The sequence below is a fragment of the Desmodus rotundus genome, chromosome 4, assembly GCF_022682495.2.
Source record: "Desmodus rotundus isolate HL8 chromosome 4, HLdesRot8A.1, whole genome shotgun sequence".
Classification (NCBI taxonomy): domain Eukaryota; kingdom Metazoa; phylum Chordata; class Mammalia; order Chiroptera; family Phyllostomidae; genus Desmodus; species Desmodus rotundus.
Window position 1 is genome coordinate 82,525,293 of NC_071390.1, and position 15,445 is coordinate 82,540,737.

General features: G+C 36.0%; 1 protein-coding gene across 12 annotated transcripts in view; it reads left to right on the forward strand.

Moving 5' to 3' along the window:
- Positions 1–15,445, forward strand: part of PTPN13 (protein tyrosine phosphatase non-receptor type 13) — a 193,936-nt gene that overhangs the window by 157,455 nt on the left and 21,036 nt on the right. For 6 of the 12 annotated variants that reach the window (XM_024574843.4, XM_045183693.3, XM_045183696.3 and 3 more), the window contains 7 exons: positions 85–256; positions 357–567; positions 3,731–3,801; positions 6,787–6,848; positions 9,131–9,275; positions 10,140–10,277; positions 10,376–10,464. In XM_024574843.4, the coding sequence (XP_024430611.2) occupies positions 85–256; positions 357–567; positions 3,731–3,801; positions 6,787–6,848; positions 9,131–9,275; positions 10,140–10,277; positions 10,376–10,464 (888 nt within the window). The remainder of the gene's footprint in view (positions 1–84; positions 257–356; positions 568–3,730; positions 3,802–6,786; positions 6,849–9,130; positions 9,276–10,139; positions 10,278–10,375; positions 10,465–15,445) is intronic. The other 6 variants (XM_045183694.3, XM_024574844.4, XM_024574845.4 and 3 more) reach the window with 3 other exon arrangements.

Consider the following 15,445-nt stretch of genomic DNA (forward strand, 5'->3'; position numbering starts at 1 on the left):
AGTTAGGAGGATTACTGTATTTTCTTGGCAACTGCTCTGTTCCAAATATTATAATCCTACTTTTCCCCTTTTTCATTTTGGTAGGTTAACGATACAGATGTTACAAACATGACTCACACAGACACGGTGAATCTGCTCCGAGCTGCACCCAAGACAGTCAGATTAGTTCTGGGACGAGTTCTAGAGTTACCCAAGATGCCAGTGCTGCCTCACTTGCTACCTGACATTACGTTAACTTGCAACAAAGAGGAGTTAGGTAATGCAAATTTAAGCTTTATGCAGTGTGATTTTTCTTGGCTGGATTAAAAACAAATACTCTTAAGGCTAAGGAAACACATATTTTTTATTTGCTGAAGGTTTTTCCTTATCTGGAGGTCACGACAGCCTTCATCAAGTGGTGTATATTAGTGATATTAATCCGAGGTCGGTTGCAGCAGTTGAGGGTAATCTCCAGCTATTAGACATCATCCACTGCGTGAATGGAGTCAGCACACAAAGCATGACCTTGGAAGAAGCTAAGAGAGCATTAGACATGTCACTTCCTTCAGTGGTGTTAAAAGCAACAAGGTACCACTCTGCAATTATTTGTGGGTTTTGTTTGTGTGTGCTTACACATTTCAGGCTATTGTTTTACTTATATTCTCTTAAAAAGATGATTACTGTGTTAGTAATTCACAGAGTAAACTAGCAGGATTTAACAGTTAAATAGACTTTCTGATAGACAATAGACCCTAAGAGCACTTTAAATGGATAAGTGTCTGGATACATATTTGCAGTTATCAATAGGGTGGTTACAACATTTGTCACTTAGGATGGTTCAGTTGTAACCAAAAATACGACTCAGCTTGGCTTTAAACAAGAAATGGAATTTACTGCCTTATATGGCTAAAAAGATTATGGAGTCCACAGGTAAAATTTGATTAGGTCTCTGGCTCCGTTTCTTTGCTGTTTCACTTATTCTCTACTCTGTGTATGTGTTTCCTTCGTGATAGTCATATCTGTGTGCCGGTGTCATTCCTCACGCCTCCATCCTACAGCATCCAGGGCAATCTCCAATCAGAAGTCTCACCAGTCACTGCAAGGACAAAGCAAGGACTGTGTGCTGATTGTCTTAGACCTAAAATAAGGCCAGTCTCTGAACTGTGCCAAAGGATATGAATATATTGATTGATTTAGGCCAGTCTGGGCCCATTCTCAGTGTTGGGACAGTCAGTCCTGCCTAAACCTCACGTCTATAAGCAATGTGGCATAGAATTACCACGTCCACTACACCTCATAACAATCTCACGTCATAAGAAATGCTAATAGCAGCCTTTCTTTCACTTAAAAATGAAATAAATTGAAAAATGTATGTATTAGCTTCAAATTACTACAAATGTAGTGGCTTAAACAACAGAAGTTTATTGTCTTAATAGTTCTGGGAGTCAGAAATACGAAATGGGTCTCAGTGGGCAGAAAATCAAGGCAGAGCTGCATTCCTGCTGTAGGCCCAAGGAGATAATCCATTTCCTTGCCTTTTCTACCTTCTAGAGATTGCCCATGTTGGTTGACCCATGGCCCACTTCCACATGCAACGCCCGCAGTCACAGCACTCTGCTCTGTCCTCACATGCTGCCTGGCTTGCTGCCTCACTCTTTCATTTATAAGGAACTCTGTGATTACATTGAGCGCAAGCAGATAATCCAGTATAATCTCCTCATCTCTACATCTTTAATTTACTCACACCTGCAAAATCTCTTTTGCTTTGTGAGGTTCCTATTCCCAGGTTCCAAGGGTTGCAGTGTACACATGCAGCAGGAGAGGGAGGGGGCCTTATTCTGCCTGCCACAATGTACTTAAATACAGGCTTTCCAGACAGCAGGCTTATATAAAGGGAACTGCACAGTTTATATCTGTAATATGTGGTGAGTTTTACAGAGTGTCTCTTTCCAAAACATAGGAACTATTAATTAAATTGTTGGATGGTAAACTTATTTGCTCCTTCTAAACTTTTAAGTCAGTTTTGTACATTTTTTTAAGTCAGTTTTGTACATTTTTCCCTGAATGCAATTCCTGACCAGATTTTCTAATATATTTCTAAAAATCAGATTGGGCATAACTTTATTTTCATAGATGTAGCTGAATGGTAATTAGTGGAGAAGGAAAGGGTTCAAACAACCTGGAAAATTTTTTTGTGAAAATTAACATCTCTGTTAACCACAGATCTAGCTGAAATTTTTTGCCTCAAAATCAGTAGAGCACCCCTTACCATAGCTTGGAAATTACTTTCTTTTTCTTTCTACTCTTACTGTTTCTGTGGTCACTAAAGATACAGTAGTGGTAGTCACAATTACCTCCACCTTTGTTCTTCTCCCAGCTCTCTCTCCACTGTTGTATATATCTGCTCTCTTTAACGTCCACAGAGCAGCGATAATGGAGGGGTGTGTATTTATGGTAATTATATGTATGTGAAGAACTGTAAAGGGTCTTTAATTTTTACCTTACTTGCAAGCTAGTAAGTTAGCCAGTTATTGTTTCCTGCATGCTAGTAGAAGATATGAAACTCCTGGATCAGAGACAAAATATTTATCACAAATGGTATTGGTGTCAGTTCTGTATGTCCTCAAAGTCCTATGGAGGTGACATATGTGGGCCTGGTGGATTCCTGAACATGCAAGGATTGTATGACAGGAGAGGAATACGTTAAGAGAGGCTGGGAACTTGACTTTTGCAGGGGTGTCCAACCCACGGCCTGCAGGCCACAGGAGGCCCGAGATGGCAATGAATGTGACCCAATACACAGCCGTAAATTTACTTAAAACCTTTTTTTTGCTCATCAGTTTTTGTTAGTGTTTGTGTATTTAATATGTGGCCCAAGACAATTATTCTTCCACTGTGATCCAGAGACGCCAAAAATTTGGATACCCCTTTTGGCGTCTCTGGGCCATAGTATGGCATCCTGCTAGAAAGCATGCTTTTTGTTTGGGGAAAGAGGTTATATTGTCCCTCAAGCTTGCTCACTACAATCATAGCCTTGAGAATTGGCCTGGATAAAAAGTGGCCACAGCCTTGCATTTCTGGGCTACCCAGGAAGAATATGTAGGGATTCTTAGGGCCCATGGCGAATTGCCTCTCCCGTCACTGTATATGTTAGGCAACCTCCCTTTTTTCTCAAGCAACAGTAAGATTGCCTGCTAATCCTCTGTTTCCAAGATGCTGTCTTTTTTACTGTTTTTCACATTAGATGGTACTATTCTTCTGATGATCTTTTGAATATGTATGTGTGTGTATATATATGTATGTACATATACAGAGAGAGAAGGAGAGTCTACATTTTCACTTTAAATAACTTAAAAGTAAAACACGTATCAAGAGCTTTAAGTTCATAAAACTTAGTGATCTATGATTTCTAAGTTATCTTTGAACTATGACCTGAGTGACTGAGAAGCAAGTTATTAGATCATGAATATTACCAGTGTTTGAAATGAGAGGGGAAATAAAGTGGTATGTTAAACTGAAACCCAAAAAGAGACTGTAGAAAGAAGTAATTCTTAATCTTTTTGAATCAAGAATATCTCTTTTAAGAAAATGCATAGATGAGGACTGATAAAAATTTTGTCTGAAGCTTTAGGATATGCCTTGAAACCCACCTAAAGTAAAACTCCTGAGGCTAATTAACAGATAGTCCAAAGGATATTAAAACAAACATCTTAAGTAATTTGCAGTTGTCTTTCATTTTTTTACAACACAGAGATGGTCAGCCAGTGGTCCCAAGTTCCAGGAAGGATGCTGTTTCAACTCCAAAGTCAGCCAAAGCCAATGGTAAGGATACACTCATTTTATAAGACAACTGGTTTTGGAGAGGTAACTACATTTTTCCCAGAAGCGGGTATGGAGACTATCACTAAAAGTGTTTTTATTGCCTTTCAAAGTGCTATGCAAGATCTCTGTCCGCCCTGTAAGGTTATGATGAGGCATAAATGCAGTAACACACATGAAAGGTCACATTGATTGTCACATAAAAATTTAATTAGACAGTTACTTAATTTCTTATCTGTTGGGTACTGTTCTGGGCATTGTGAATATGGCAATGAGTAAACAAAGTACCTGTCTTACATTTTAGCATAATAATGCAGATTATAGTATTAGTAGTTGTGGCATATCGTTGTGTAGTAATTATTATCCTCCTTATATAGAAGGGGAAACAGAGGCACAGAGACGTTCACAGAGTTAATAAGTAGTAGAGCCCAAAGTCAAACCTAGGATATCTGATGTCATGCTCTCATTTACATAATCGGGCTCAGTAATTATAACTTTTTTTAAAAGATCTTATTTATTTATTTTTAGGGAGAGGGGAAGGGAGGGAGAAAGAAAGAAACATCAATTGGTTGCCTCTCACATGGCCTTCAATCCAGGCATGTGTCCTGACCAGGAATCTAACCAACTTTTTTGCCCTTTGCCAGACGATGCCTAACCCACTGAGCCACGCTGTTCAGGACAGTAACTGTAACTTTTAATGCCAGTGTTAATGTAATAAGAATATTAAGCACAGGAAAAGTGGTTGAAATTAGTGTATTTGAAATGTAAATTCAGTACTTCGTATATAACTAAACTTTTAGGTTATTGGATGTAGTATCTAATTTCTTTATGAATTCTGAAAAATCATATAGTATCAATAATAACTCTCATAATGAGGGGAATGTAAAATGGTGAGAAACATTTTGACAGCTTCTTAAAAATTTAAACATACACCTACCATATGACCCAGCATTTCAGTGCTATTTGTTCACTCAAGAGAAAGGAAAGCATTTATCCCTACACAAAAACCTGTACAGGAATGTTTCTAGCAGCTTTCTTTGTAATAGCCAAAATTGGAAACCACTCAAGTGTTGAATGAATAAACCATTTGTAATATCTCCAAACAACAGAATACTATTCAGCAATAAAAATGAATGGTCTGTTTATACACACAGCAACATAATTAAAATAAACTCAAATAAGTCTGCCGAGTGAAAGAAGCCAGACAAGAAAGAATTCATACTGTGTTATTCTCTTTATTCAAAATTATAGAAAATGCAGCCCTGGCTGGATTGAGTGTGGTCCTGCAAACCAGAGCATTGCTGTTGGTTCGATTCCCAGTCAGGGCACATACCTGGGTTGTGGGCCAGGTCCCCAGTAGGAGGCACGCGAGAGGCAGCCACACATTGATGTTTCTTTTCTTCTCTTTCTTCTTCCTCCTCCTCTCTCTAAAAATAAATAAATAAAATGTTTTTAAAAGAAACAGAAAATGCAAATTAATCCATGGTAACAGAAAGCAGATCAGTGGTTGCCTGGAGACAATGAGGGAGAAAGGGCAGTTCAGGGAACAGGAGGGAGCAATTACAAATAATAAACTATTTTAAACTATTCTAATATGATTATTTTGAACCAGTGGTTTATTTTTTTTCATTATTTTTCCTAAAAGTTTAATAACATACTGTATCTCCCAGAAGTAATATTAAAAGGCATTCTTGGGCTTTTTGTAATATCATACACAAAATTATAGAAATTTATCCCTAAAAATTGATATCAACATTCATTTTTCTTGGAATTATTGTTAGGTCATTCTCAAATAGAAGTCCTTGAATACACTTACCTGTAATTCTTCTTTTCTTTCTTTTTAACTTTTCCAATCTTAACCATATCTTTCAAAATCTCTTGAAAATATAAGTTAATGAGTCAAATTTTTTTTTTACCATCTTAACCATTTTTTTATTTCTTTTTTCCCTCTAATTTTATTGTTGTTCAAGTACAGTTCTCTGCCTTTTCCCCCCACCCAGCCTAACCCCCAGCCCTCCCCACCTCTCTCCCATTTCAACCCCCCCTATTACTGTCTTTGTGTCCTTTATAATTGTTCCTACAAACCCTTCACCCTTTTCCCCTGAAATTCACTCCCCTCTACCCTCTGATCACTGTCAGCCTCTTCTCAATTTCAGTGTCTTTGGTTATGTTTTGCTTGTTTGTTTGTTTTGTTGATTAGGTTCCTGTACATGCAAAAAAATGAAACTCGAGCACCAACTTACACCGTACACAAAAATAAATTCAAGGTGGATAAAAGACTTAAATATAAGTCATGACACCATTAAAGTCATAGAGGAGAACATAGGCAGGAAAATCTCAGATATTTCACGGAGCAGTATTGTCACTGATGTGTCCCCTAGAGCAAGGGACATGAAGGAAAGAATAAACAAATGGGATCTTATCAAAATAAAATAATGAGTCAAATTACTTTTAAATATAACTTTAATTGTAGGAGAAACATAATCTTACTCTACTATATCCATTGAATTTTTTGTATTGACAGCTAAGAGTTCAAATTAACATTTGGTTTAGACACGTATTAAAAGTCCTATTCAGTTATATCTTATTTTACTGTGTTAAACGTATTTTACTGTGTTTAAGTGATAGTCTAAAAGGCTTGCTGTCTTCACTTAAATAGTAAACTGAACTAGTTTATCGCCTGTGATGTGTCTCCCATTTGGTTGGAATACTTCGATTCCGTACCTCACATTAGAACAATTCAGCCTGAACTAAGCTTTTATGCAAACTATTTTCTTTTAAGAAATTGATGTTTTTCTTGGGAAAAATCCTTTTCTAATATTTGATTCCATCTAGTTGATTTTAAATCACTTTGTGACATGACCTCTTTTAATGTACTAATAAAAATAAGCACGTACAGATATGTGGGTTTTCTTTCATCATTGTGATATTCCTATTGTGCTTCTGACGGGCTGGCTCATTCCTCACTTTCTATGTTGTCCCTTTGAGGTCATCATACTTCGGAGCCTCGCGGCAAACCCACCCTCACTCCTAATAATTCCTTCTCCAAGGTAAGTAAAGGCTGCCTGCGTCATGTCCTACTTCCTTATTAAATAACCAGTTTGTTTGTGTCTCAACCAAGCTGATTTCACATTTAAATATTTGCCTTCTTTAGAAACATATATTGATAATAGGAATATATTTCAGTGAACAAGTAGGCCTTTTTAAGTAAAAGTCACATCATCAAGGCCCATGCAAGTAACCCTACTTCATTTGTACATACTTGGCTTCTAAATAAACTAATTACTTAATAGGTAGTTTTAGTGCTGGGATTTTTTTCACTCACGTGCACAATTCTTTTGGTTAACTTAGATACCTGGAAGAGAAGAATGTAATTGAGAGTGAAATTGGTCCTTTGGGTTAATGGCTGACCAGCAGTGACTATTAAATGACAGATCTCTGAGGCTAGTGAAGAAAAACAGTAGTGGCAAAAGAAATAGGTTTACTTGCTTCTTGAAAGACATAGAAATACTTTACCAATAATAAAATGAAAGGGCCTAAATCATTTAAGATCAGCACAGAGAATGTGGTGGTACTTTAACAGAACTATTTTTTCCCATCACCGTTTATGCCCCCACACCCCTTCCCTCCATGATCATTAATAAAACTATTTTCTCACAAACCTAAATTCCACTTCAAGCTCTCTCTTTAAGGCTACATGTATGCCCATTTGTTTGGCAAATATTTTGTTGAATAATTTTCTTTTGGCATGTAATGCACATGCTGAAATAATCACGACTGGATCTTCACTTTTTTTTGTGAGATTGTTTAGTCCCACACACATGACATACAGTCTTTTCTGAACCACATTATTTGAATGTCTTCCCGTGTAAAATCCACAGCTGGGACATTACTCTCCTGTAATCTGAAAATCTTATCATTCCAACAAAATTTCTGGGTGTGAACTGGAATGAATGGAGGAGAAAATGAATTTAGTTTAGTGGCCAGAAGCCCAAAATTCTATGCCTTTCATCTTACTGTGTTATCTCAAATTTGGGACATGGTTTAGCAATGCCTGAGAAGGGGGTGCAGCAGAAGAGTTGTTAGGCAGAAATGATTGGAACACAACAATAAAAGTTTCTTGGTATTTGTATGTTTGTGGATTGAGATATAGCAATACTCTCTGTTCTCTGTTTATTCACAAGGCCTTCAATGTCCATAGCTGAAACAACTGGATTTTTATATGTTTTGAGTGTTAGTCATGCTGTATAGTGCTTATTTTCTTTTAAAATATCAGCATGTTGTTTAGAGGGAGAATGGTATAGTTTCTATTTAAATTAATATGAAATCCAGAAACTATGACTTTTGTTATTCAGAGCTACAAACACTTTTTATTGGAGTTAAAATCTTCCAGGAAGTTATTCAAACAATATTCTGTCCTTGAATACTAATGAATTTCATAGTAGAGACGTACTATGAATTTCTCATAAAGATTGGGATTTCACAATCCAGTGAAACTTTTTGATGTCATGTGACCACTATTTATGGAGAAATAATTCAGTTGCACCTATCATCTCTATTTTTTATCTTAATAAAAAGTAAAGTCTTCAGAGCAAACACTTATTTGCATAAAATTATTGTTATTCTGATTATTTAGCTTTGCATTTTTGAAGTCATTCTTTTTCCAGTAGGCTATTCACCATGAAGTGCTTCATAATTTACCCTTTAATTAGAAAGTTGTATTTTATTATTTTTTATTATGAATAATTATTGTACTTTATAGTTATGAATCCATTGTCATTTTTCTTAAACTGAGATAAGATTTAGACTAGATTTGAAAATCTTTATACCTAACAGTTGATCAGATCTCCAAACTGGAATTTATGACCATGTAATAGCTTCACAAATACTGAAAAGGCTGATTTTTTTCCCCCTTTCCTTCAACTTCAAACTTTTCTAAAAAGTTCTATGAAAGACAAGGCCCATAAAATAGACCTCAGAAAAGAGCTTTCTGCAGTCAGATAAGTTTAGGAAATACTGTATAATAGATTTCTCCTTTAGAAACTCAGAATTTATATTAGTAAGCATTGTAAGAATTCTTAGAACAAAAATATTGATGTAGTGTTTAATCTAGGGTGTTTAGACATACTTGGTGATAGAAAGTTCCATCCCCTTTGCACATTTTATTGCACTGGGGTTTTCTAAAAATACTTCTAAGGTTGGGAGATACAAAATGGATTTTGTACTAAGAAAGGTGGGGAGAAGGACATTGAGGGGCAACGTACAGTCCCTCCCTCATGTTGGAAGTTAATAAAATAGTAAACTAATGATTTGCTTTGGTTTTATATGTTAGGTTAATGGGGAAGAAATAACTGAAGTTTTGTACCCTGAAGAAAAACGGTCTACTTATCAAATGAAGGGATCAACAAATTTGATTCTGTCCAAAGGTAGTTTTCCAAATCAGTCATCCAGTTCCTCTACATGCCCTAATTATTCAGGTAATAAAGAAATAATAGGTATCTCTTTCATTTGCCCCACATATTCCTATAGTTGATTTTATTTTATTTTTTTAGATTTTATTTATTTATTTTTAGATTGATAGGGAGGGAGGGAGGGAGAGAAACATCGTTGCTTCTTGCAAGCCTCCAACCAGGGACCCAGACTGCAACCCAGGCAGGTGCCCTCACCAGGAATTGAACCGAGTACCTTTTGGTTTGCAGGCCAGTACTCAATCCACTGAGCCACACCAGCCAGGACCCTATAGTTGGTTTTAAAAGGAAAGATGGTTGTTCAAAGAAATAAAAGAACAATGTAAAATTAATTATTGTTAGCTACATCGCTGTACAAATGTGCAGGATTCATTCTCATCTCTGAAGATTAAAACCATTTTAAATGATTGAAAGATAGCTGTTTTGTTTGATAGCATTTCTTGTATTTTTTAAAGGAGCAATTTATAGGTTCCCCAATATCTAGATATTTTTTTTCTTGGGATATTTGGGCTGCTTATCATATCTTTAATCTTTGTAACATAATATGCCTTTCTTTCATGAATTAATAATTTGGGGTTAATTTAGGAATATAAGCATCAAATTACTAGTGTCTCATAAAAAGGTGTATCACAGACACTGATTTTGGTTTATTCTTTGTAAGTTGCTGTGTGTGGTCTTGTCAGAGCAACCAGAGTAGTTCTGGAACTGCAAATGACTAGACCCCATTAGTGTGAACTACTTGTCAAGTCAAGGCTACTTTTCAAAGTGGATGCTTAAAATTTGAAAGACCTGGTATATTCTATTCGAAACACTGTCTTTTTCTTATACCAATATTTTTAAAGTAAAACCCCGTGTAAATTACTGTTTTTCAAGAATCTGATGTACAAGAAGATGATATTTATGATGACCCTCAAGAAGCTGAAGTTATCCAGTCTCTGCTGGATGTTGTGGATGAGGAAGCCCAGAATCTTTTAAACCAAAATAATGCAGCAGGAGGTGCCTGTGTTCCAGGTAGATGAGCCAGAAGGAATAAGTTGGTACACCAAGGAGCACAAGAAGCCCTCTAGGGAACATTTTAACTCCCCTTGGCTTCTTTATTTCTCTCTCAGGTGCACTAAAAACCAATGGGAAGTTACCTGAAGAGAAAGCAGAAGATACAGATTGTGATGGATCACCTTTACCTGAAGATTTTACAGAGGTAAGGATAATACCTAGATAGGTAAATGTAAGATGCTACATCTTGGTAGAATGATTATCCTCTTATTTTTAAACTTGCTTTCTGTGCTGAGGGCTTACCTCTCCCTATCTCCCAATTTCCCCTTTCAAAATGAAATAAAGATAATATACTGATGGTGGCTTAGTAACTTCAGTAAGAATTAGAAATAATATCATTTACTTATTTTGGAGGAAAAACTTGCCTTTAAATCTTTTAACTTTTTTGGTGAAATTTTCCATTCGAGAAAAAGGGCATCAAGAAAAGCATAATTTTTTCTGTTATGTCATCATTTTTACATTAGATAAAAGTAGAGAATTCCAGGATCCCATTCCAGTTAATATTAATGTAGGTACCTAGGTAGAAAACTTGGTTTTGATCTTTGAATGCCCCCTCCTGCCCCTCGTGGATCCTTGGTCTTAATTACCATGGGAACGTCTAATTCTTCCAATTACACCATGGCTTTTGTTCTGATTACTTTGAGGTTTCAGTTGAGACTTGTTTTAAAAAGCAGGGACAGCTGACTTATTCATAATACATTGGAATAGTTGGGTCCAAACTTGTAAGAATAAACTATAGAATTGGTGCTCAATATATATTATTAAAAATTAGTTGGAATTTTAAAAAAATGAAATGACATCATCTGAGATTACTGCCTACTTTGCTGAAACATTATATTTAGGCTAGAAATGAAGGTTCATTTCATTTGTTACATTTAAGAATTGTCCTATCCCAGGGAAACAATCATTACTCAAGTTTCCTCAAATCAGAGAAAGAGAGAGAGAGAGAAGAAACAGTTTTCAAAAACATATGATAGACTTTTCAACTTCTTACATAAGGCTTTAAGATCAGATTTTTGGGGACATTGAGCTGAGAAAAAAGCATGATATAGTAAGTAAATTATATGTAAAGCTGCTCAAACTGTCATTCTATTTATATGAATCTGATCTTGCTCAATATTCTAGGATAATTTCCCTTCTTATTCGTCTTACTCTTCCTACCAAACATCTTCAAAATTGTCAAAAGTAAGTCGGTTTGGATTCTTACAATAGTTACCATGCACGTACCCATACACAATCTCATACACACATGACTAAGTTCATTAAACGCTTCTAAATAATTAATGTGTGTAAATACACAGAAGCTTGTACCTATTGAGGGTGTATTTCTTAGTCTCAAAGAAATGATTACATAAATATTGGATATCTCAAAATGTATCATACTGTAGTGGTTTTACCTGAGATATTATTTCATACTATAAGAATATTAGTTATTATAGCAACAAACCCTTTTCAGAAAATAGGTTTCTGAACATTTTAAATTATACTAACTTTAATTATATTTTCCTAATATTAAAAGTGCCCCTTAAAATGCATGTGCTGAAGCCTCTTTTAACTAAGAGGACAAATAAAAATCTTTAATCTCCATTCCAAAAATGTCATATCCAGTCTTTCCTTTAAAAAAAGCTTGTCAATATGATATAGATTCTCATTTATAATGTGCTATAGTAACAAATTTGTATCAGAAAATTTCATTCAAGTTGCCTTTTGATTGTAATATGAAAATATATCATTGTAAAAGGATTTCAAACAGAATCATCTAAAAGTGCATGTCTTTTTCTTTCCTACCCACTCCTCATCTTCATGTGAGGTAGCTATTATTAAAATGTTGGGTTTTACCCATCCATTATGCATATGAAAACATAGATATTTGTATACATATGAGATTTTCTTTAATATAAATTGTAACACACGGTTCTAAATTTGGTTCTCACTCTACAATTATTATCCTCTTTCCACATGAGTACATAAAAATTTGCTTCATAATCCTGGCCTGGTAACTTGGTTGGAGCGTCATCCCATGCACTAAAGCGTCAGTTCAATTCCCTGTTGGAGCACATGCCTAGGTTGAGGGTTTGATCCTCTTTTGGGTTGCATAAGGGAGGCAACTGATGATTGTTTCTCTCTCACATTGATGTTTGTTTCTCTTATCAATGAAAACATATCCTTGGGTGAGGATTTTAAAAAAATCCTTTTTCCATATTAAAAAAAATCTGCCTCTTAATTTCTAATGCCTTCCCAGTGTTCTATTGTACAGATATATCTTCATTTATTAAATTAGCCCTTAATGATTTTAAATTTATTGTATAAACAACAATACAACAAAGATTCCTGTTTATACTGTAAACTCTCAGGATTCACAAGACAAAATTAATTTTACAAAATTTAAATTACTTATATGCTGTGACGGTTTCTCCACAGACCCCACCATTTCCTACTTTCCAACCTTTGTCACCACCCTGGCATCTTGAAGGTTTTTGTTCTTTATCTGGTTTCTCCAGGCATGTGGGTTTGAAGTCTGTCCTATTCTGCTTGGGCTATATAATCAAATACCGTAAATTGGGCGGCTTACAAAACAGAAACTTATTATCTCACAGTCTGGAGGCTGGAAATACAAGATCAAGGTGCCAGCAGGGTTGGTGTCTCGTGAGCCCTCTCTCCTTGGCTTGGAGACGGCCGGCCACCTTCTCTCTCTGACCTCACATGGCCATTGCTCTGTTTGTGTGCTCCTGGTATCTCTTCCTCCACTTAAAAGAAACCAGTCCCTTTGGCTTAGAGCACCATTTAGCCTTATGAACTCCATAAAGGCACTGTCTCCACATATGGCCACACTGGGGATTAGGTCTTTGGCCTATGGATTTTGGGGGACACATTTCAGTCCATAACACAGTCTTTGCCTTAACCAGTTATAAGATATAATTAAAGAAAATTTCATTCAAAACAGTTACAAAACAAATTAAAGCTCTAGGCATAAATTCAACCAAAAGTGTACATGATTTATATTAGGAAAACTTTAAAACTGCAAAGAAGCATAAAAGAAGTATTAAAGGAAATCAGTCCTTGTTCTTTGATAGAAAAACCCAAAATTTAAATTCTTTCTAGATTCACCCATTAATTAAATATGATCCCATAAAGTATTTTTACTTATTTTTTTCATTAGAGGCAGGGATGACTTGTTAAAATGATTCTAAAGTTCACATGGAAGAACTGGGAAGTAAAACTCTCCAGGACAAATCTAAACCTTAAGTTTTGTAGAAAGACCACGGTCCTTCCAGTTATTTGTAAATATTATATAAATTGCCCTGCCATCAAAGTACAGGGAGATCCCACAGATTTGTGCCTTGAGAATTCAAGATGTTTAAGACCAAATATTTTGGGCCAGTCCATCCTTAAATATAATAAATTAGAACTGGAATGGATGGGACTTCTGTTTTAGAAGAGATTTTGACTAATGGTAAGCAAACAAAGAAAGTAAACAAATTCAGGAAAGGAGAAAACAAAGTACTGACATAAATCATGATAAGGTTCCATTTGTATCAAACTGTAAATTACTAAAATCACTACAGAAATTATTCTCAGAAGCAGAGAAATTAAAAAGAGACAAATACGACTAATCTCCATAGTTGAAAGGAGGACTGTGCCAATATTCTGAAAGAGTGTTCAGTTTCATCTTCTATGTCTACAATACTGCCTACATTTGAGTAGTTTTAATAGTTCTTAGAACTTCTGAAAATACTCACTTTTTTATGCCACTATGGGATCACCCTAAATGAATTATAGATTATATACTAAATTGCTTCTTAACAGTATGTTCTGCAACCCTGAGAGTTTATTAGGTGCCAAAGGTTAAGCTGCTAACCATTAGTATTACAAAGAGTATAGATTTAATTTACCATCAGGAAATTAAATCCTTGCAAGTAGGGTATTACATGGTATCCTGAAAGCTAAGTCTTTAGAGATAGGCAGAGATAAGTTCATGAAGTGACTTATATGTCATGCCAAGGAATTTAGTCTTCCCACATCTCTTGGCAGATGTCTTTCCTGAGAGAGGTAGAAGCACTTTCCCCTGAAGCCAGGAGACCTAGAATGAAGAGAAGAAAAGCATGTCCACCAAAGACATGACATCATTGTGCTGAAATTCATCAATGCACTTCTAATTCTAGTTAGTCTAAAACCATGTTTTTAATTTTTTTAATATATTTTATTGATTATGCTATTACAGTTGTCCCATTTCCCCACCCCCTTCACTCCACTCCATCCTGCACACACCCTCCCTCCCACATTCCCCACCTATAGTTCATGTCCATGGGTCATACATACAAATTCTTTGGCTTCTACATTTCCTATACCCTTCTTACCCTCCCCCTGTCTATTTTCTACCTGCCATTTATACTTCTTATTCTCTGCACTTTTCCCCCCTCTCTCCCCCTCCCACTCCCCTGTTGATAACCCTTCATGGGATCTCCATTTCTGTGGTTCTGTTCCTGTTCTAGTTGTTGGCTTAGTTTGCTTTTGTTTTTGTTTTAGGTGTGGTTGTTAATAACTGTGAGTTTGCTGTCATTTTTACTGTTCATATTTTTTATCTTCTTTTTCTTAGGTAAGTCCCTTTAACATTTCATGTAATAAGGGCTTGGTGATGATGAACTCCTTTAACTTGACCTTATCTGAGAAGCACTTTATCTGCCCTTCCATTCTAAATGATAGCTTTGCTGGATATAGTAATCTTGGATGTAGGTCCTTGTCTTTCATGACTTGGAATACTTCTTGCCAGCCCCTTCTTGCCTGTAAGGTCTCTTCGGAGAAATCAGCTGACAGTCTTATGGGAACTCCTTTGTAGGTAACTGTGTCCTTTTCTCTTGCTGCTTTTAAGATTCTCTCCTTCTGTTTCATCTTAGGTAATGTAATCATGATGTGCCTTGGTGTGTTCCTCCTTGGGTCTAGCTTCTTTGGGACTCTCTGAGCTTCCTGGACTTCCTGGAAGTCTATTTCCTTTGCCAGATTAGGGAAGTTCTCCTTCATTATTTGTTCAAATCAGTTCTCAATTTGTTGCTCTTCCTCTTCTCTTTCTGGTGCCCCTATAATTCGGACGTTGGAACGTTTAAAGATGTCCTGGAGGTTCCTAAGCC